Here is a 15,678-nt window from a genome sequence, read left to right as displayed (position 1 = left end):
TTTTTTGTGGGTTTTTTACACCTTTATTTATCCTTTATTTAACTAGGCAAGTAAGTTAAGAACACATTCTTATTTTCAATGACGGCCTAGGAACGGTGGGTTAACTGCCTCATTCAGGGGCAGAAAGACAGATTTTCACCTTGTCAGCTCGGGGGATCCAATCTTGCAACCCTTCTAGTCCAACGCAATAACGACCTGCCTCTCTCTCATTGCACTCCACAAGGAGACTGCCTGTTACGCAAATGCAGTAAGCCAAGGTAAGTTGCTAGCTAGCATTTAACTTATCTTATTAAAAACAATAAATCATAATCACTAGTTGATGATATTACTAGATATTATCTAGTGTTGCATATAATCTGACTAAGCATACAAGCATACAAGTATCTAAGTATCTGACTGAGCGGTGGTAGGCAGAAGTAGGCACGTAGACATTCATTCAAACAGCACTTTCGTGCGTTTTGCCAGCAGCTCTTCGTTGTGCGTCAAGCATTGCGCTGTTTATGACTTCAAACCTATCAACTCCCGAGATGAGGCTGGTGTGACCGAAGTGAAATGGCTGACTAATAAGTGCGCGCTAATAGCGTTTAAAACTTCACTCGCTCTGAGCCTTGGGGTGGTTGTTTCCCCTGCTCTGCATGGGTAACGCTGCTTCGATGTGGTGGCTGTTGTCGTTGTGTGGCTGGTTCGAGCCCTGGGAGGAGGCTATACTGTTACACTGGCAATACTAAAGTGCCTATAAGAACATCCAATAGTCAAAGGTTAATGAAATACAAATGGTATAGAGGGAAATAGTCCTATAATAACTACAACCTAAAACTTCTTACCTGTGAATATTGAAGACTTATGTTAAAAGGAACCACCAGCTTTCATATGTTCTCATGTTCTGAGCAAGGAACTGAAACGTTAGCTTTCTTACATAGCACATATTGCACTTTTACGTTCTTCTCCAACACTTTGTTTTTGCATTATTTAAACCAAATTGAACATGTTTCATACTTGAGGCTAAATGGATTTTATTGATGTATTATATTAAGTTAAAATAAGTGTTAATTCAGTATTGTTGTAATTGTCATTATTACAAATACATTTTTTTAATCGGCCGATTAATCGGTATTTGGTCCTCCAATAATCTCTATCGGTATCGGCGTTGAAAAATCATAAATCGGTCGACCTCTATACTGTAATAACTGTAGTTTAACCAGAGTCCTACCAGCACAATACTGTAATAACTGTAGTTTAACCAGGGTCCTACCAGCACCATACTGTAATAACTGTAATTTAACCAGGGTCCTACCAGCACCATACTGTAATAACTGTAGTTTAACCAGGGTCCTACCAGCACAATACTGTAATAACTGTAGTTTAACCAGGGTCCTACCAGCACAATACTGTAATAACTGTAGTATAACCAGGGTCCTACCAGCACAATACTGTAATAACTGTAGTTTAACCAGGGTCCTACCAGCACCATACTTTAATAACTGTAGTTTAACCAGGGTCCTACCAGCATCCTACTGTAATAACTGTAGTTTAACCAGGGTCCTACCCGCACCATACTGTAATAACTGTAGTTTAACCAGGGTCCTACCAGCACCATACTTTAATAACTGTAGTTTAACCAGGGTCCTACCAGCACCCTACTGTAATAACTGTAGTTTAACCAGGGTCCTACCAGCACCATGCTGTAATAACTGTAGTTTAACCAGGGTCCTACCAGCACCATGCTGTAATAACTGTAGTTTAACCAGGGTACGACCAGCACCATACTGTAATAACTGTAGTTTAACCAGGGTCCTACCAGCACCAACTGTAATAACTGTAGTTTAACCAGGGTCCTACCAGCACCATACTGTAATAACTGTAGTTTAACCAGGGTCCTACCACAGTCACTGAGCAGGGTGTGGTGTAAGAACCCTGACCACCAACACAAACAGTAGCGTAACAGTTAACCAGGTGTCCTACCTCTGTCACTGTAGTCGTCCACCAGTATGATCTCAGCGATGAGGTGGTCTGGGGTGCGGTAGGAGATGCTGTGGATGGTCCTCAGCAGGGACGACCAGCCCTCATTGTGGAAGGGGATGATGATGCTGGTGTTGGGAAGGTTCTCCAGGTACAGCTTCGTCTTGCAGCTGAGGAAAGAGAATACACAAAATACCAGGGACTGTATTAGCCTCCATGTTTTTTAATACATCAGACCAGACCTTTCTTGACCTGTCCTGACAAAGACCCCAGTGGGATCGAAATTCAATACATCAGAGACATCGTGCGTGTTTCATCTCCACGTGTAGCTTATGCATTTGATGTAGAGCTAGCTACATGTGTTAGTATTTGGTATGTTTGAATATAGTGACTCTGTGATAGGCTAAATGTCACAATCTAAAACTGATATATTTAATCACGTCTTCCTACATCTGGAAAGTCAACCTGCTCCCTGCTGTGTGTCACACTGCCAAGCCAGTCAGCCTTCCAGCCAGCCAGCCAGCTGTCCATCCAGCTAGCCAGCCAGCCTCAAACACATAGCCTGCTTTACCTTCTACCTCTGTGCTGAGTCGTAAAGTAAATCAGCGTTTAAAAGAGCCACTCCAGCTTCAGCCGGCCTAATAAACAATTCAGGAAATCTGCATGTTAATAGCCGCCTCGACAAAGCTGAAATTGGCAAATGAAGCAGCAGTTTTACGGTTCACACGAGTCTCCTGCTAATTTACACCGGTGACAACCTTGACAAGCTGTTCTAATTTATCACCGGTCTTTGCAGAATGATGACTCGGTACTTGGTTAGAAGCCCTGGTTTTTATTATTGTTTTATTTAGGGGAGGGAGGGAGGGAGGGAGGGAGGGAGGGAGGGAGGGAGATAGGGAGGGAGGGAGGGAGGGAGAGAGCCCACCAAACTGCTCCAGCTCCCTACATCTGTGCTGGGCTGGGAAAGCAAATTCATTCTTGCTGGAGTTGAGCCAATCTCTAAAACACAAGGTTGGTCTCTCCAGCTGCCCTGTCAGATAATTCTACATTATGAAATACCATTCAGGAAGGAGAAGAGCATTGATTTGCATAGTAATAGGCAGATAGAGCCACATACCATTATGGAAAATACCGTTGTCACCCCCCTCCAGCACCGTATAGTGAGGAAACAAGTAATATGGGGCTGGATTGGGGCTTTATAGACCTCTCTTAAATGCATATAGGCTTAAATTAAACTTCCATTTTCCCTTCCTTGCTGTATGGAATGAGTGTGTGAGGAAGAGAGAAAGAATGAGAGAGTGAATAAATGAATGACTGAATAGAGACTCCGTTCAGTTCAGGTAAGAATGAAGCAAGACTGTCAGCTTCCGTTGAACTTGATAAGGTAACATTGAACATTACCCAGACTTGATGCTATCAACTGCTGATGTGATTATTTTTCATCTCAACTAGGACATTGCACCGCCGTGGTTGTCGCACACACAGACCCGATGAGAATGACATTCATGTTACATTCTGTATGGGTAAACGCCTTCAGTCTGTTCCTTACGTGTTGATTTTCCACTCCCAGCATGATAGGATTCCCCACTGTGTCTTATACTGTCTGCCATGCTGTTACAGCCATTTAATAACAGGTCACTGCTCTCCAGATCAGATCCGTACTTACTGTAACACCTGCCTGGGTAAATGCATAGGTGTTAATGTTGGATGAAATGTTGAGCTGCGTCTGTAAGGGATCTCGTCCGAGAAGGATCGGAGGACCAAAACGCAGCGTGGTAAGTGTCCATAATGTTTATTTTAAAACATAAACTAAACACTATGAAATACAAAACAATAAACGTGAAATGAAAGAAACAGTCCTGTGTGGCGACAAACACTGACACGGAAGACAAACACCCACAACCCAAAACTGAAACCCGGGCTACCTAAGTATGATTCTCAATCAGGGACAACAATAGACAGCTGCCTCTGATTGAGAACCATACCAGGCCGAACTCAAAAACCAACATAGAAAAACAAACATAGACTGCCCACCCAACTCACGCCCTGACCATACTAAAACAAAGATAAAATAACAGAACTAAGGTCAGAACGTAACAGCGTCATTTGGTGTAAAATGCACAATGCTTTAAAGACATGCCAGGCTTTTTTCTGAGGCATTGCTCTGTTCAAGTGTAGGCTATGTACACTAACTACCGAACGTTCAACTTCTCCATCATATCGTATGACCTGTGGAACTGATTATAGATAGTCCAATGCTTCAGTAATTGAGAAAAAACTGTAATTAACTCAGCAGTGAAAACATTTAGAAAATAACCAAATATAAAACAGTAACTGAAACCAAGTAGGGTTGGATCCAGGTATAACTATTTTGTGTAAAGGGTTCTACATGAATTCCAAAAGGGTTCTACCTGGAACCAAAAAGGGTTATTCAAAGGGTTCTCCAGTGGGGACAGCCCTAGGAACCATTTTAGGTTCTAGATAGTGTACAGTATGTGCAGACTGAGAAATACAACATTGCCAAAATGACTTCACAGGCATTCACAGACATCGCAATCCCTTAAATGTTTTTAACCTGTGAGGTTTATTTTCCGTACCGCTTTGTGTCAACAACATTAGCTAGGAGGGAGGGAGGCAGCACTGGCCTCATTTCCATCTCTTAAATTCGTTGAAATCAGGGGTGTATCTGAGTTATAGCCGTCATTACATTAGGCAGGGAAGCAGAACAGACAGGCAGGCAAAACAGACAGACAGGCAGAGCAGGAAGACAGGCAGGGCCCCAGCTTACTGTGAGGGAGATGGAGATCATTCAGCCACTGTCTACAAAATAACGTTACAGATCACATACTGAGAGGATTGCTGCAGGGCTTTATGAGACTGTAAATAAACAGAGATGCCCTCTCACCATAGATATTCTCTGTTGTTCTCTCTCTCTCTATCTAACTCTCTCTCTCCTCCCCTTCCCCTCTCTCACTATAACTATCTATCCCTCTCCCTCCTCACTCTCCATATCTTTCTCTCTCTGTAACTATCTATCTCCCCCTCTTTCTCTCTCTCTCTCTCTCTCTCTCTCTCTCTCTCCCTCTCTCTCTCTCTCTCTCTTCCTTTCTTCCTCCCCTCTCTCTCTCTCGCACACTAATAAACACACTCTCTCATTCTCTCCCTCTCTCTCTCTCTCACACTCCGCACAAGGCACGTCACCTGCTGAAGAAAATTGCCATGTTTTTTTGTGATGATGGAACTGAACTGAAGAGCATTGCCCTGGAGGGCTGATTTAGCTTCATAGAAACCTGACTTCCTGTCAACACATGTTCTGATCCCACACACACAGAGTGCGGTGTGGAAAACATGTTTACCAGTAATTGAGCACACACCCTTTTCACACATGTAAATTGACTTGCGCACCTTGTACGTCCTGTGCATCATGTCGAATATACTTGCACCCACACACCCACACACACCCACACACACACTCTAAATACACACATGCATAGACAGTCACACAGTCAGTAGAGATTAGACACGGGACAATATCCAGAGGGAAAAAACACTATATTTCAATCCTAAGCTTAACTAGCTTTCAAATGAGAAAATGTCCCCATATCCCTCTCCACAGTATGCACAGCACAGTGTGGCATCTAATTTCCCTACCTCGCTAACATGGAATCACTTGGAGTACAAACGGCACCCTATGCCCTATAAAGTGCATTATGTTTTACCAGGGCCCATAGGGTAAAAAGTAGTTGACTATATAGGGAGTAGGGTGCCATTGGGATGCAGTCACTCTCCAGCCCCCCCGCAGCGGAGGGAATAGTTCTCATTATCGACAGAGCTGTAACACTACTGCAACCCCCCTCCTGACTTCCAACCCATTGCAGTAGGAGTTACTGGAGGATTTGTTTCTTGCAAGGAGATAGAGACAGAGAGAGACAGAGAGACAGACAGAGAGACAGACAGAGAGACAGACAGACAGACAGACAGACAGACAGACAGACAGACAGACAGACAGACAGACAGACAGACAGACAGACAGACAGACAGACAGACAGACAGACAGACAGACAGACAGACAGACAGACAGACAGACAGACAGACAGAGAGAGAGAGAGAGAGACATCACAGCGAAAAGCAGCCAATATGGCCATCCTAACGTACATACGCAGCACTATTCAACTAAACACCTTTGATTGGTACCAGAGTAGCAGAGTAACCACCCACAACAAACCCCTAATCGATGTAAGCTGCCATTTTCCATGTAATGATATTAGCCATGTTTGCCTACTAATGAGTGGCAGTAAAGTGCCAGTGCAGACTGCTTTGTATACGGGTTACATTCACATTTATTTGATGTGAGAATCAATAGAGGTGAACGTGTTTGTTCACGCTCCTCTCCTCCATGCCAATGAACAGACACAGATACTAAGACCTGGGGGATTAGAGAAGACAACATCGTTGGAGATGCGAGGTGTGACCCCATTTTGTGTTTGAAGTGAAATGTTAACACGCACACCGCCTTGTTCTCTCGTTAGTAGTGCAGCAATTGACCCCCAATTAACACACGTTATTACCTCTGCTCTGCACATTTATTGTGTCAACATTTGGATCAGAGAAAGACCCATCTGTCTCTCTACTTACTTTGGATGTCTGATGTCTGGTAGAGAGCGGTCCAGGGCGATGTTGTTACTAACGTAGATGTTGAAGCCGTTCTCCTTGTAAACCGAGTCGTCACACTCATCCTCAGCCAGAGGGTAGGGCTTGCCGTGCTCCCCTTTCCCTAAAAGACAGAAAATACTGTGAAATCCCAAGGTGCTTTGTGTGTGTGTGTGTGTGTGTGTGTGTGTGTGTGTGTGTGTGTGTGTGTGTGTGTGTGTGTGTGTGTGTGTGTGTGTGTGTGTGTGTGTGTGTGTGTGCGCCTGTCAGAGGGTCATAATGGTCCACTTTAACCCATTTGTCAATGGGTCTTTTTCGGTAGATACCCTGTGGAGTAATTGCAGTGTTCCTCTTCTCTCCCATTTCTATGATCAGAAAAGACACTGTAAATGCACAGATTTTTTTCAGGGCTTGGCAGTTAGCCACTTTGGCGTAACGACGACTCCTAAATCCTCAAAAGATATCAAACCAGGAAGGGAAACATTTTTTCTGCCCTGCGATGACTAATACAATTATACACACGTCTGTGATTTATCAGATCAGGAGCGTAAGTATGTATGTGTGTGTGTGTGTGTGTGTGTGCGTGTGTGTGTGTGTGTGTCTATTTAGAGATGCAAAACACTGTTTTCGGTATTGTAATCAACGTTGGCCCCAAACCAACAACAGGAACCCGGGACTTCTTAAATTGAATAAGCAGCCCTCTACACACTCTGCTTAACATGCTGATAGAGAAGAGGAGATTGAAATCTCCAAACAATAGGCTAAGAGCTGTGTGTTCATTTAAACTGCTACGGTGTGAGTATCTCATTAGGGGGGCTTGGTAAAGCATGCAATGCTAAAAACAGTAGCCTACATGAGTTTGGATCAATAGCTGTACTGAAACACTGATATACAGCACCATTCAATGATTATAAAAGCTCCTGGATGATTATAACAAGTTATAGACCTAAAACATTATGCCTGCAGGCTTGAAGTAAAGTGTTACTGTCTTTCTTCAATCAAATGGTGCTGGTTAGTGGTTACCAAGGTGACGCAATGGTTTGCTGTGTGCAGTGAAAGCAATTAAGAATAAAACGCTATGCTTTATTGCATGTGGCAGTAACTATGGTGACATACTATAGTATCTATCTGCACAGGCTGTACTCGAGTCCATCCATTTGTTCTGCGACCCCCCCCCCCTACTGTTTAATCTTGAGTCCTGGACTGAGATGTGAAACCTCAGAAAGCGTCTGCGTCGGTGACAGAATCATCGGTTCACACTCTGCAATGTGCATTACTGCCTTGAGCTTGACTAAATGCCCACCATGAATCAAGCCCCGGGGGCCCCGACGCCGAAGGGAAGGAGTTACATATCACTTACGCTGCCAATCACACTTGACTGGCAGCTTTCTCTTTCATCTAATTCAACCGTTTACCTCGTTTATACCTCCAAGGGGCCAGAAGTAGAGGATCCTATCGGCATACTTTATAAGAGGATGCTGCGGTGAAATCACAAGTGGGTATAGAAGCATCTAATTCCGGAATCCTGCTAATGTGCATTGTTCTTTTTGGATGAGGGACACATATGAGAGAAATGTACAGCTTCTAATATAAAGAGAAATCTCCTAGGGGGAAAGAACTGTTTTAGCGCATATTATTGTATGGTATGTTAAGGTTATCCCTGAAAACACTCCTGGCGTAGCAAACATGCGGTTAATGTACACTGACAGCTGGCTTTGTTCGATGTACGGAGAGGATGCAGAAAGGAAAACAATGACATTCTTAACGAGAGGCTTTCCTTTTGATGTGTGAGCGAGACCGAGGGAAACATGGAAAGTTTCCAGGACGAGTACAAAAGAGGGAAATAGAAAAATCTTTGTTTTTGTAAAATATTAAATGGATTTGGAAGCGGGAGGTAGGAAATATTTTGAGGGCGCCGTCTGCCAAAGGCTTGTGTTTCAAGTAGGTATCGTATGCCACAATCTTAAGAGTCGGCTGGAAATAGGATGAAACGAAACCCACGTCCCTGTCCTCTCATAAACACAATTCATTTTACGTCCTTCGCCAAAACCAACGCTAATGAATAAATCACTTGCTAAGTTTTACATCGTTCATAATTTCTCTCATCAGCGTGAATTATACATTGACATAAGCAGTGATCCCTCGCTCTCAAAAATGCGGTGAGTTCAATAACTCGACTGTGACTATTGTTGGCCGCTGGAAGCTCATTTTCCACGGTACATAATTATTGAAACACTACACCCACAGCACAGGGCAGCCAAGCTCACAGGAGGGAGGCGAAAAACCAAGCAAATTAAATATTCCAATCCAGCACACCCACACATTAATTTTCAATAGTAATGGTTCCATTCCATCGTTTCACTCGGAAGGGGCTTGATTTCCGAAACAATGGCGGCTCAAAAAACTAAAGTAAAACATGGACAAAGTGCACTCACCCAATTTCCCTGCAGACAGAAGATGTAAATGGATGCTTTTAAAAGGCATAATGGGATAGACAATATATAGAGAAAATCACTTAATTGGTTTAACACATGAATCATTCCTACATGCTGTTCAATGGGGTTAGATTTTCCACAGCTTCCTGGTTAGGGGATGGTGGTGATTATGAGTCTGTATTCACAAAGAGTCTCAGAGTAGGATCATTTTATCCTTTTAGATCATAATTAATAAGAGGTCATGGACAAGGGGGACCTGATCCTAGATCAGCACTCCTACTTGGAGACACTATTTGAACGCAGGCCCTCTTCTGTCATCACTAATCTATTCACAACAGAGATGGGCATGAGGCTGATGTCTACTTGATTGAGAGATGCTCAACATTTAATTAACAGGCCCATCACAGTACAATGATGTTGATTACCAGCACTGCAGCTTTATAAGTGGTTAATACACATGCCTACAATTCATTATACAGAGCATTTGTATATGAACTGCTTTAGATTCGTAAGTGGTTAATGCATATAGTAGACTACACTTTTCCCATCCGACATACGCGGGAAAAACAGGGGGAAATGTATTACTCACCCCTGGGTTTCATGCACTGATGAGCTATAATCAGCTTGATTCATCCAAAATGAATAGAAAGCTTTTTATCATGGTCGCCGCAAACGTACAATCGAGGCTCAACAGATGGTGTGGTACATATGTGGTGGAGGTCTGGTGGGACAATGACCATGCATCATGATCTGACCAGACAGGAGGGCAGAGGGGGCAACGTTCAGGATTTAGGCAGCCATATTGTAGGGTTACGTGATGTGACGGGTCTGCCACCCTAATGGCCCCCTATTCCCTACATAGTGCACTACTTTCGAAGATGGCCCATAGGGGAATGTGGGGAATAGGGTGCCATTTAGACAGAAGCCCTGTTTGACGTCTCTGTTTTAGTCTGGTAGCAATTCAACTTAGTCTAATCTGGCTAATGACTTTATTTAATACTCTGAAGTCTGCATCCATTCGAATTTACAGCCGAGTTCCGCAATTCCAGAAGCTGTAAAAGTGTTCTATTCTCCATTGTTGCCTGGTCATTAATACTGCCTCTGACATGTTTATCTACAGTTGACATGAACCCCTGACCGAAATAATATATTTCCTGTCTGGCATTGATGATTTATCCGGCTTGGCTTCAAATGTTTCCCAGCTCTGGGGTACGTTCCAAAACCCACCATATTCCCTATATTGTAGACTACCCAGAACTGGTCAAATGTAGTGCACTATGTAGGAACTAAGGTTCCGTTTGGGATGCAGCCTATGGCCCTACCAGGATGGGAATATTGAAATCTATCTGCTAAAATATTAAAGCTTTAACTGGCAATGGCACAGTGATTTAACCTTAAGGGGGCCAAGACTGAGAATACTTAAGTTTCAAATAGAGCTCTTTTTGACTGATGCTGTAACTGCACAGCGGCAGCAAGGAGACACAGATACTGTGTTTGGATTAGGAGAGGAACATTGGGTCTCTGCCTCTCTGCTCTTTACTTGACATTTATGTAATGAATGGAAATAGAAATAGCTGGGTTACTGTATGTGTGGACACAATCATTTCTGGCCCGAATACCCCTCCCCCAGATTCTTCTTGTATAAATAGTGGATACTATTGGCTTGTCTGCCAGTGACCTGTTCTAATTCATGTAAATCTGAATTGAGATCGTGGTACATGTTCTCACTTAGCTAAGGGTTAGTCTTGCCTCTACTTGGTGGAAACAGATAATAATGAGTAATTTTTTTACATGTCTCAAATGGAAATGCATTTGTCCAGCATCTGGGCTCCCGTTGCTCAAGAAGCAGAGCTAAAGCGAACATAATCAAATAGACCAATATGACTTACAAAGTTACTGTCCAGTACCTACAGTACCTTAATAATACACCTACTGCCTTGGAAAACAATCTCCCGTTTACCTTCATGGAAACCATCACAGTAAATCATGATAAAGATAGACTTGGTTGAAGTTCTTTATGTGGACATTCGTTACGTGATGTCTCAGCTTGCTCGCTGTGTGCAGAGTGAAAACTCTTTAGCTACAGGAGGTGTAGTGATTGTCTGTGGTTTCCTGTGAGTTCTCTGTGAGACGTACCGACACGCAGTTCGTCTCTCCTGATGCTCTCGTTATCATGCCAGTCTCTCCTCCTCAAGCCGTCCGTCCAGGTGTAAATGTGTCCTTCGCTCAGCCCCAGCGAGAAGCCCTGAGAAAGAGGAGAGGAGGAAGAGAGGGGGGGACAATTCCATCATTCCATCATCGCCCACTCTGAGAGATTAAACGCTGTAATTCAGTGTGAGCCTCAGCCAAACAGTAATATCAAATCAAATCAAATGTATTTATATAGCCCTTTGTAAATCAGCTGATATCTCAAAGTGCTGTACAGAAACCCAGCCTAAAACCCCAAACAGCAAGCAATGCAGGTGTTGAAGCACGTTGGCTAGGAAAAACTCCCTAGAAAGGCTAAAACCTAGGAAGAAACCTAAAGAGGAACCAGGCTATGAGGGGTGGAACCAGGCTATGAAGAGAAAGGTAAAACACGTACACTTTGATAATTTAACTGACCATCATTTCTATTCATTCTCCCTTCACTCCATTAACAGTCGAACATGTGCTGATTCTAATATTTTTAAATGTTTTCTTCTATATAAATGACATTTGAATTCAACTGTCAAAAATAATGTATGCATGAGCGAGCCTGAAGTGACTTCAAATTGCTCTCTAAAGTGCTTCCCAGTGCAACAAAAGCTAGTAATAATTCAGATACCCTAAGCTTTGTTCTGCTTTCTGTGTGCTTTCTGTGAATTGTGAAGGTTGCCTTGGAGGTTCAGAGAAATAATTGCCTTAAACCTGAACTTTAGCAGGGAGCTTGCTGCAAACACAAATACAGGCAATATACAAATACAATATACTGTATCCTAGTCAAGGCTCATCCTATATAACTACTGCTGTACAGTCGTGGCCAAAAGTTTTGAGAATTACACAAATATTAATTTTCACAAAGTTTGCTGCCTCCGTTCGTATGATGGCAATTTGCATATACTCCAGAAGAGTGATCAGATGAATTGCAATTAATTGCAAAGTCTCTCTCTCCACAAAAAAACATCTCGCTCTATGATGAAACTGGCTCTCATGAGGACCGCCACAGGAAAGGAAGAAGCTGAGTTACCTCTGCTGCAGAGGATACATTCATTAGAGTCCCCTGCCTCAGAAATTGCAGCAAAAATAACTGCTTCACAGAGTTCAAGTAATAGATACATCTATCTCAACATCAACTGTTCAGAGGAGACTATGTGAATCAGGCCTTCATGGTTGAATTGCTGCAAAGAAACCACTACTAAAGGACACCAATAAGAAGAAGAGACTTGCTTTTGCCAAGAAACATGAGCAATAGACATTAGACCGGTGGAAATTTGTCCTTTGGTCTGATGAGTCCAAATTTGTGATTTTTGGTTCCAACCCCCGTGTGTTTGTGAGACGCAGAGTAGATGAATGGATGATCTCTGCATGTGTGGTTCCCACCCCACCGTGAAGCATGGAGGAGGTGGGGTGATGGTGTGGGGGTACGTTGCTGGTGACACTGTAAGTGATTTATTTAGAATTCAAGGCACACTTAACCAGCATGGCTACCACAGCATTCTGCAGTGATACGCCATCCCATCTGGTTTGCGCTTAGTGGGATTATCATATGTTTTTCAACAGGACAATGACCCAACACACCTCTATTTGACCAAGAAGGACAGTGATGGAATGCTGCATCAGATGACCTGGCCTCCACAATCACCCGACCTCAACCCAATTGAGATGGTTTGGGATGAGTTGGACCCGCAGAGTGAAGGAAAAGCAGCCAACAAGTGCTCAGCACAAGACTGTTGGAAAAGCATTCCAGGTGAAGCTGTTTGAGAGAATGCCAAGTGTGCAAAGCTGTCATCAAGGCAAAGGGTGGCTACTTTGAAGAATCTCAAATATAAATATATTTAATAAACACTTTTTCTGGTTAGTACATGATTCCATGTGTGTTATTTCATAGTTTTGATGTCTTCTTCACTATTATTCTACAATGTAGAAAATAGTAAAAATAAAGAAATAATTATTTACATTCCTGACTCTAACATTACTCAATCTGATGTCTTAATTTCTTGTTCTATTATTTTACTTTTGGATTATGTGAGCATTGTTATTGTATTGCTAGGTATTGCTGCATTGTTGGAGCTAGAAACATATGCAGTTTGCTGCAATGGCGATAACATCTGCAAAACTGTGTACGTGACCAATAAACTTTAATTTTATTTGAAGTCATAACCGGAGGGGGAAGAACAAGCTTTTATGAAATTCTACTTTTAAAAGCACCGTGGCGCAGATAGGGCTTCGTAATCTCTCCTTCTCGCTCACTCTCTCTCTCTCTCACACACACACACGCACGCACGCACGCACGCACGCACGCACGCACGCACGCACGCACGCACGCACGCACGCACGCACACACACACACACACACACACACACACACACACACACACACACACACACACACACACACACACACACACACACACACACACACACACACACACTCCTGATATGATAAATCTCAAAGGTGTGTATGATCATATTAGTCATCGCAGGGCAGGCAAAATGTTTCCCTTCCTGGTTTGATATCTTTTGAAGATTTAGGAGTCGTCGTTACACCAAAGTGGCTAGCTGCCAAGCCCTGAAAAAAATCTGTGCATTTACAGTGTCTTTTCTGATCATAGAAATGGGAGAGAAGAGGAACACTGCAATTACTCCACAGGGTATCTACCGAAAAAGACCCATTGACAAATGGGTTAAAGAGGACCATTATGTGTCCTGTCTGTTTCCAAAAGCTGCTGAAAAGTGGCCCTTCCGAGGCCCTGCATCATTTTATTTCTCAAGAGATGCTGAAGTATCATGGCATGTAGGTGGAAATGTGGTTATCGTGGTTCAAATGGACCCCTCACCAAATGGATCCCTCACAAATGGACCCCTATAGTACTTTGCCTTAGAAGAGCTAACTTTCAGCAGCTTTTGGAAACAGACAGAACACCAGAGTCATAACGATCCACTTCAACACTTCCCATTTGTCAATGCGTCTTTTATGTTCAATTCCCTGAGGAGTAATTGAGGTGTTTCTCTTCTCTCCCCAAGTAGCAGTGGGATAATGCCCTATGGGTAGCTGCATGGCTATTACGAGCAATTTGAGCTACAGGGCTACAACTAGACCTTGGTTATGTTCAGTGGGGCACGCAGTAGTAAAATCTCTTCAGATAGTACTTCCCTGTTTCACGCCATTTCAAAACGTTTCCCCTCAACTGAACAAGACAATAGAGGCATTCTGTAATGCTATTATCTCATCTCAGAGATCCTGATAGCACATGCATATGTTAGCTCTGAGAACAAACACACTCCTGAATGGTAAATCAACAGACGTTCCTCATGAGAGTCGTATTGGAGTGGTTTACTGTTGGCTGAAGGCGATATGGCTGTGTTTACACAGGCAGCCCATTTGTGATATTTTTCCACTAATTGGCCTTTTGACCAATCAAATCAGCTCTGAGAAAGATTGGATAGGAAAATATCATAATTGGGCTGCCTGTGTAAACGCAGCTCATGAGGCACACATCAAAATAAGGGATTTGGAAATATAGGAGCAATAGTAATTTAAAGAGACACACCACAATGAATATGTGCTTTTGAATAACTTTAAAAAGCCATGCAGATATATGAAGAGAGCGATCATGATCATATAGGAGAAATTCAATTCTTGAATGAGGTGGTATTTTAGAGCTAATCAGCCTCCGCTGGACATAATCCAGTAACTTTACAGCTGGACATAATCCAGTAACTTTACAGCTGGACATAATCCAGTAACTTTACAGCTGGACATAATCCAGTAACTTTACAGCTGGACATAATCCAGTAACTTTACAACTGGACATAATCCAGTAACTTTACAGCTGGACATAATCCAGTAACTTTACAGCTGGACATAATCCAGTAACTTTACAGCTGGACATAATCCAGTAACTTTACAGCTGGACATAATCCAGTAACTTTACAGCTGGACATAATCCAGTAACTTTACAGCTGGACATAATCCAGTTATTTTACAGTTGGACATAATCCAGTAACTTTACAACTGGACATAATCCAGTTACTTTACAGTTGGACGTTATCTAAAATCTAACGGAGCGTGTCTTTTTGAGACACAGTTATTACAGTCTCCTCACTTTACTAATCAGAGGTAAGAAGGACAGGGAAACAGTTGGATAATTGAAAATAAGCTCCAATGTAAAATGAAGCATGAGGTTGAAAATAAAAATGTGTGTTTACTGCTTAGAGTTCCATTCTCTATTAGGGACAGACGTGAGATTTTGAGAGCACATCTGATAAACCTTGTGATGAAAAAACAAGGAAAGTGTTGACTTCTAAAAGTCAACTGATGCTACTAATTAGCATAAAATACATTTCAGACTTTTCTTTCCTTTTTTTAATGTAATGTTGCCATGACAACTGTTCAATAAACTGAGGATACTTTATGAAGTCACTTCACCCACATGAGAGTAAAGGATACTAC

General features: G+C 42.6%; 1 protein-coding gene across 2 annotated transcripts in view; it reads right to left on the bottom strand.

The window, feature by feature from the left end:
• LOC109894743 (polypeptide N-acetylgalactosaminyltransferase-like 6) overlaps positions 1-15,678 on the bottom strand; it is a 247,805-nt gene that overhangs the window by 174,512 nt on the left and 57,615 nt on the right. For both annotated transcript variants that reach the window (XM_031828395.1, XM_031828397.1), the window contains exons 3-5: positions 11,181-11,289; positions 6,595-6,733; positions 1,963-2,129 (exon numbers count right to left, since the gene is read on the bottom strand). In XM_031828395.1, the coding sequence (XP_031684255.1) occupies positions 1,963-2,129; positions 6,595-6,733; positions 11,181-11,289 (415 nt within the window). The remainder of the gene's footprint in view (positions 1-1,962; positions 2,130-6,594; positions 6,734-11,180; positions 11,290-15,678) is intronic.

This window comes from Oncorhynchus kisutch, linkage group LG7 (genome assembly GCF_002021735.2).
Source record: "Oncorhynchus kisutch isolate 150728-3 linkage group LG7, Okis_V2, whole genome shotgun sequence".
NCBI classification, from domain to species: Eukaryota; Metazoa; Chordata; class Actinopteri; order Salmoniformes; family Salmonidae; genus Oncorhynchus; species Oncorhynchus kisutch.
Note: the sequence above shows the minus strand (reverse complement) of the source record. Positions and strands in the feature narration are given on the sequence as shown.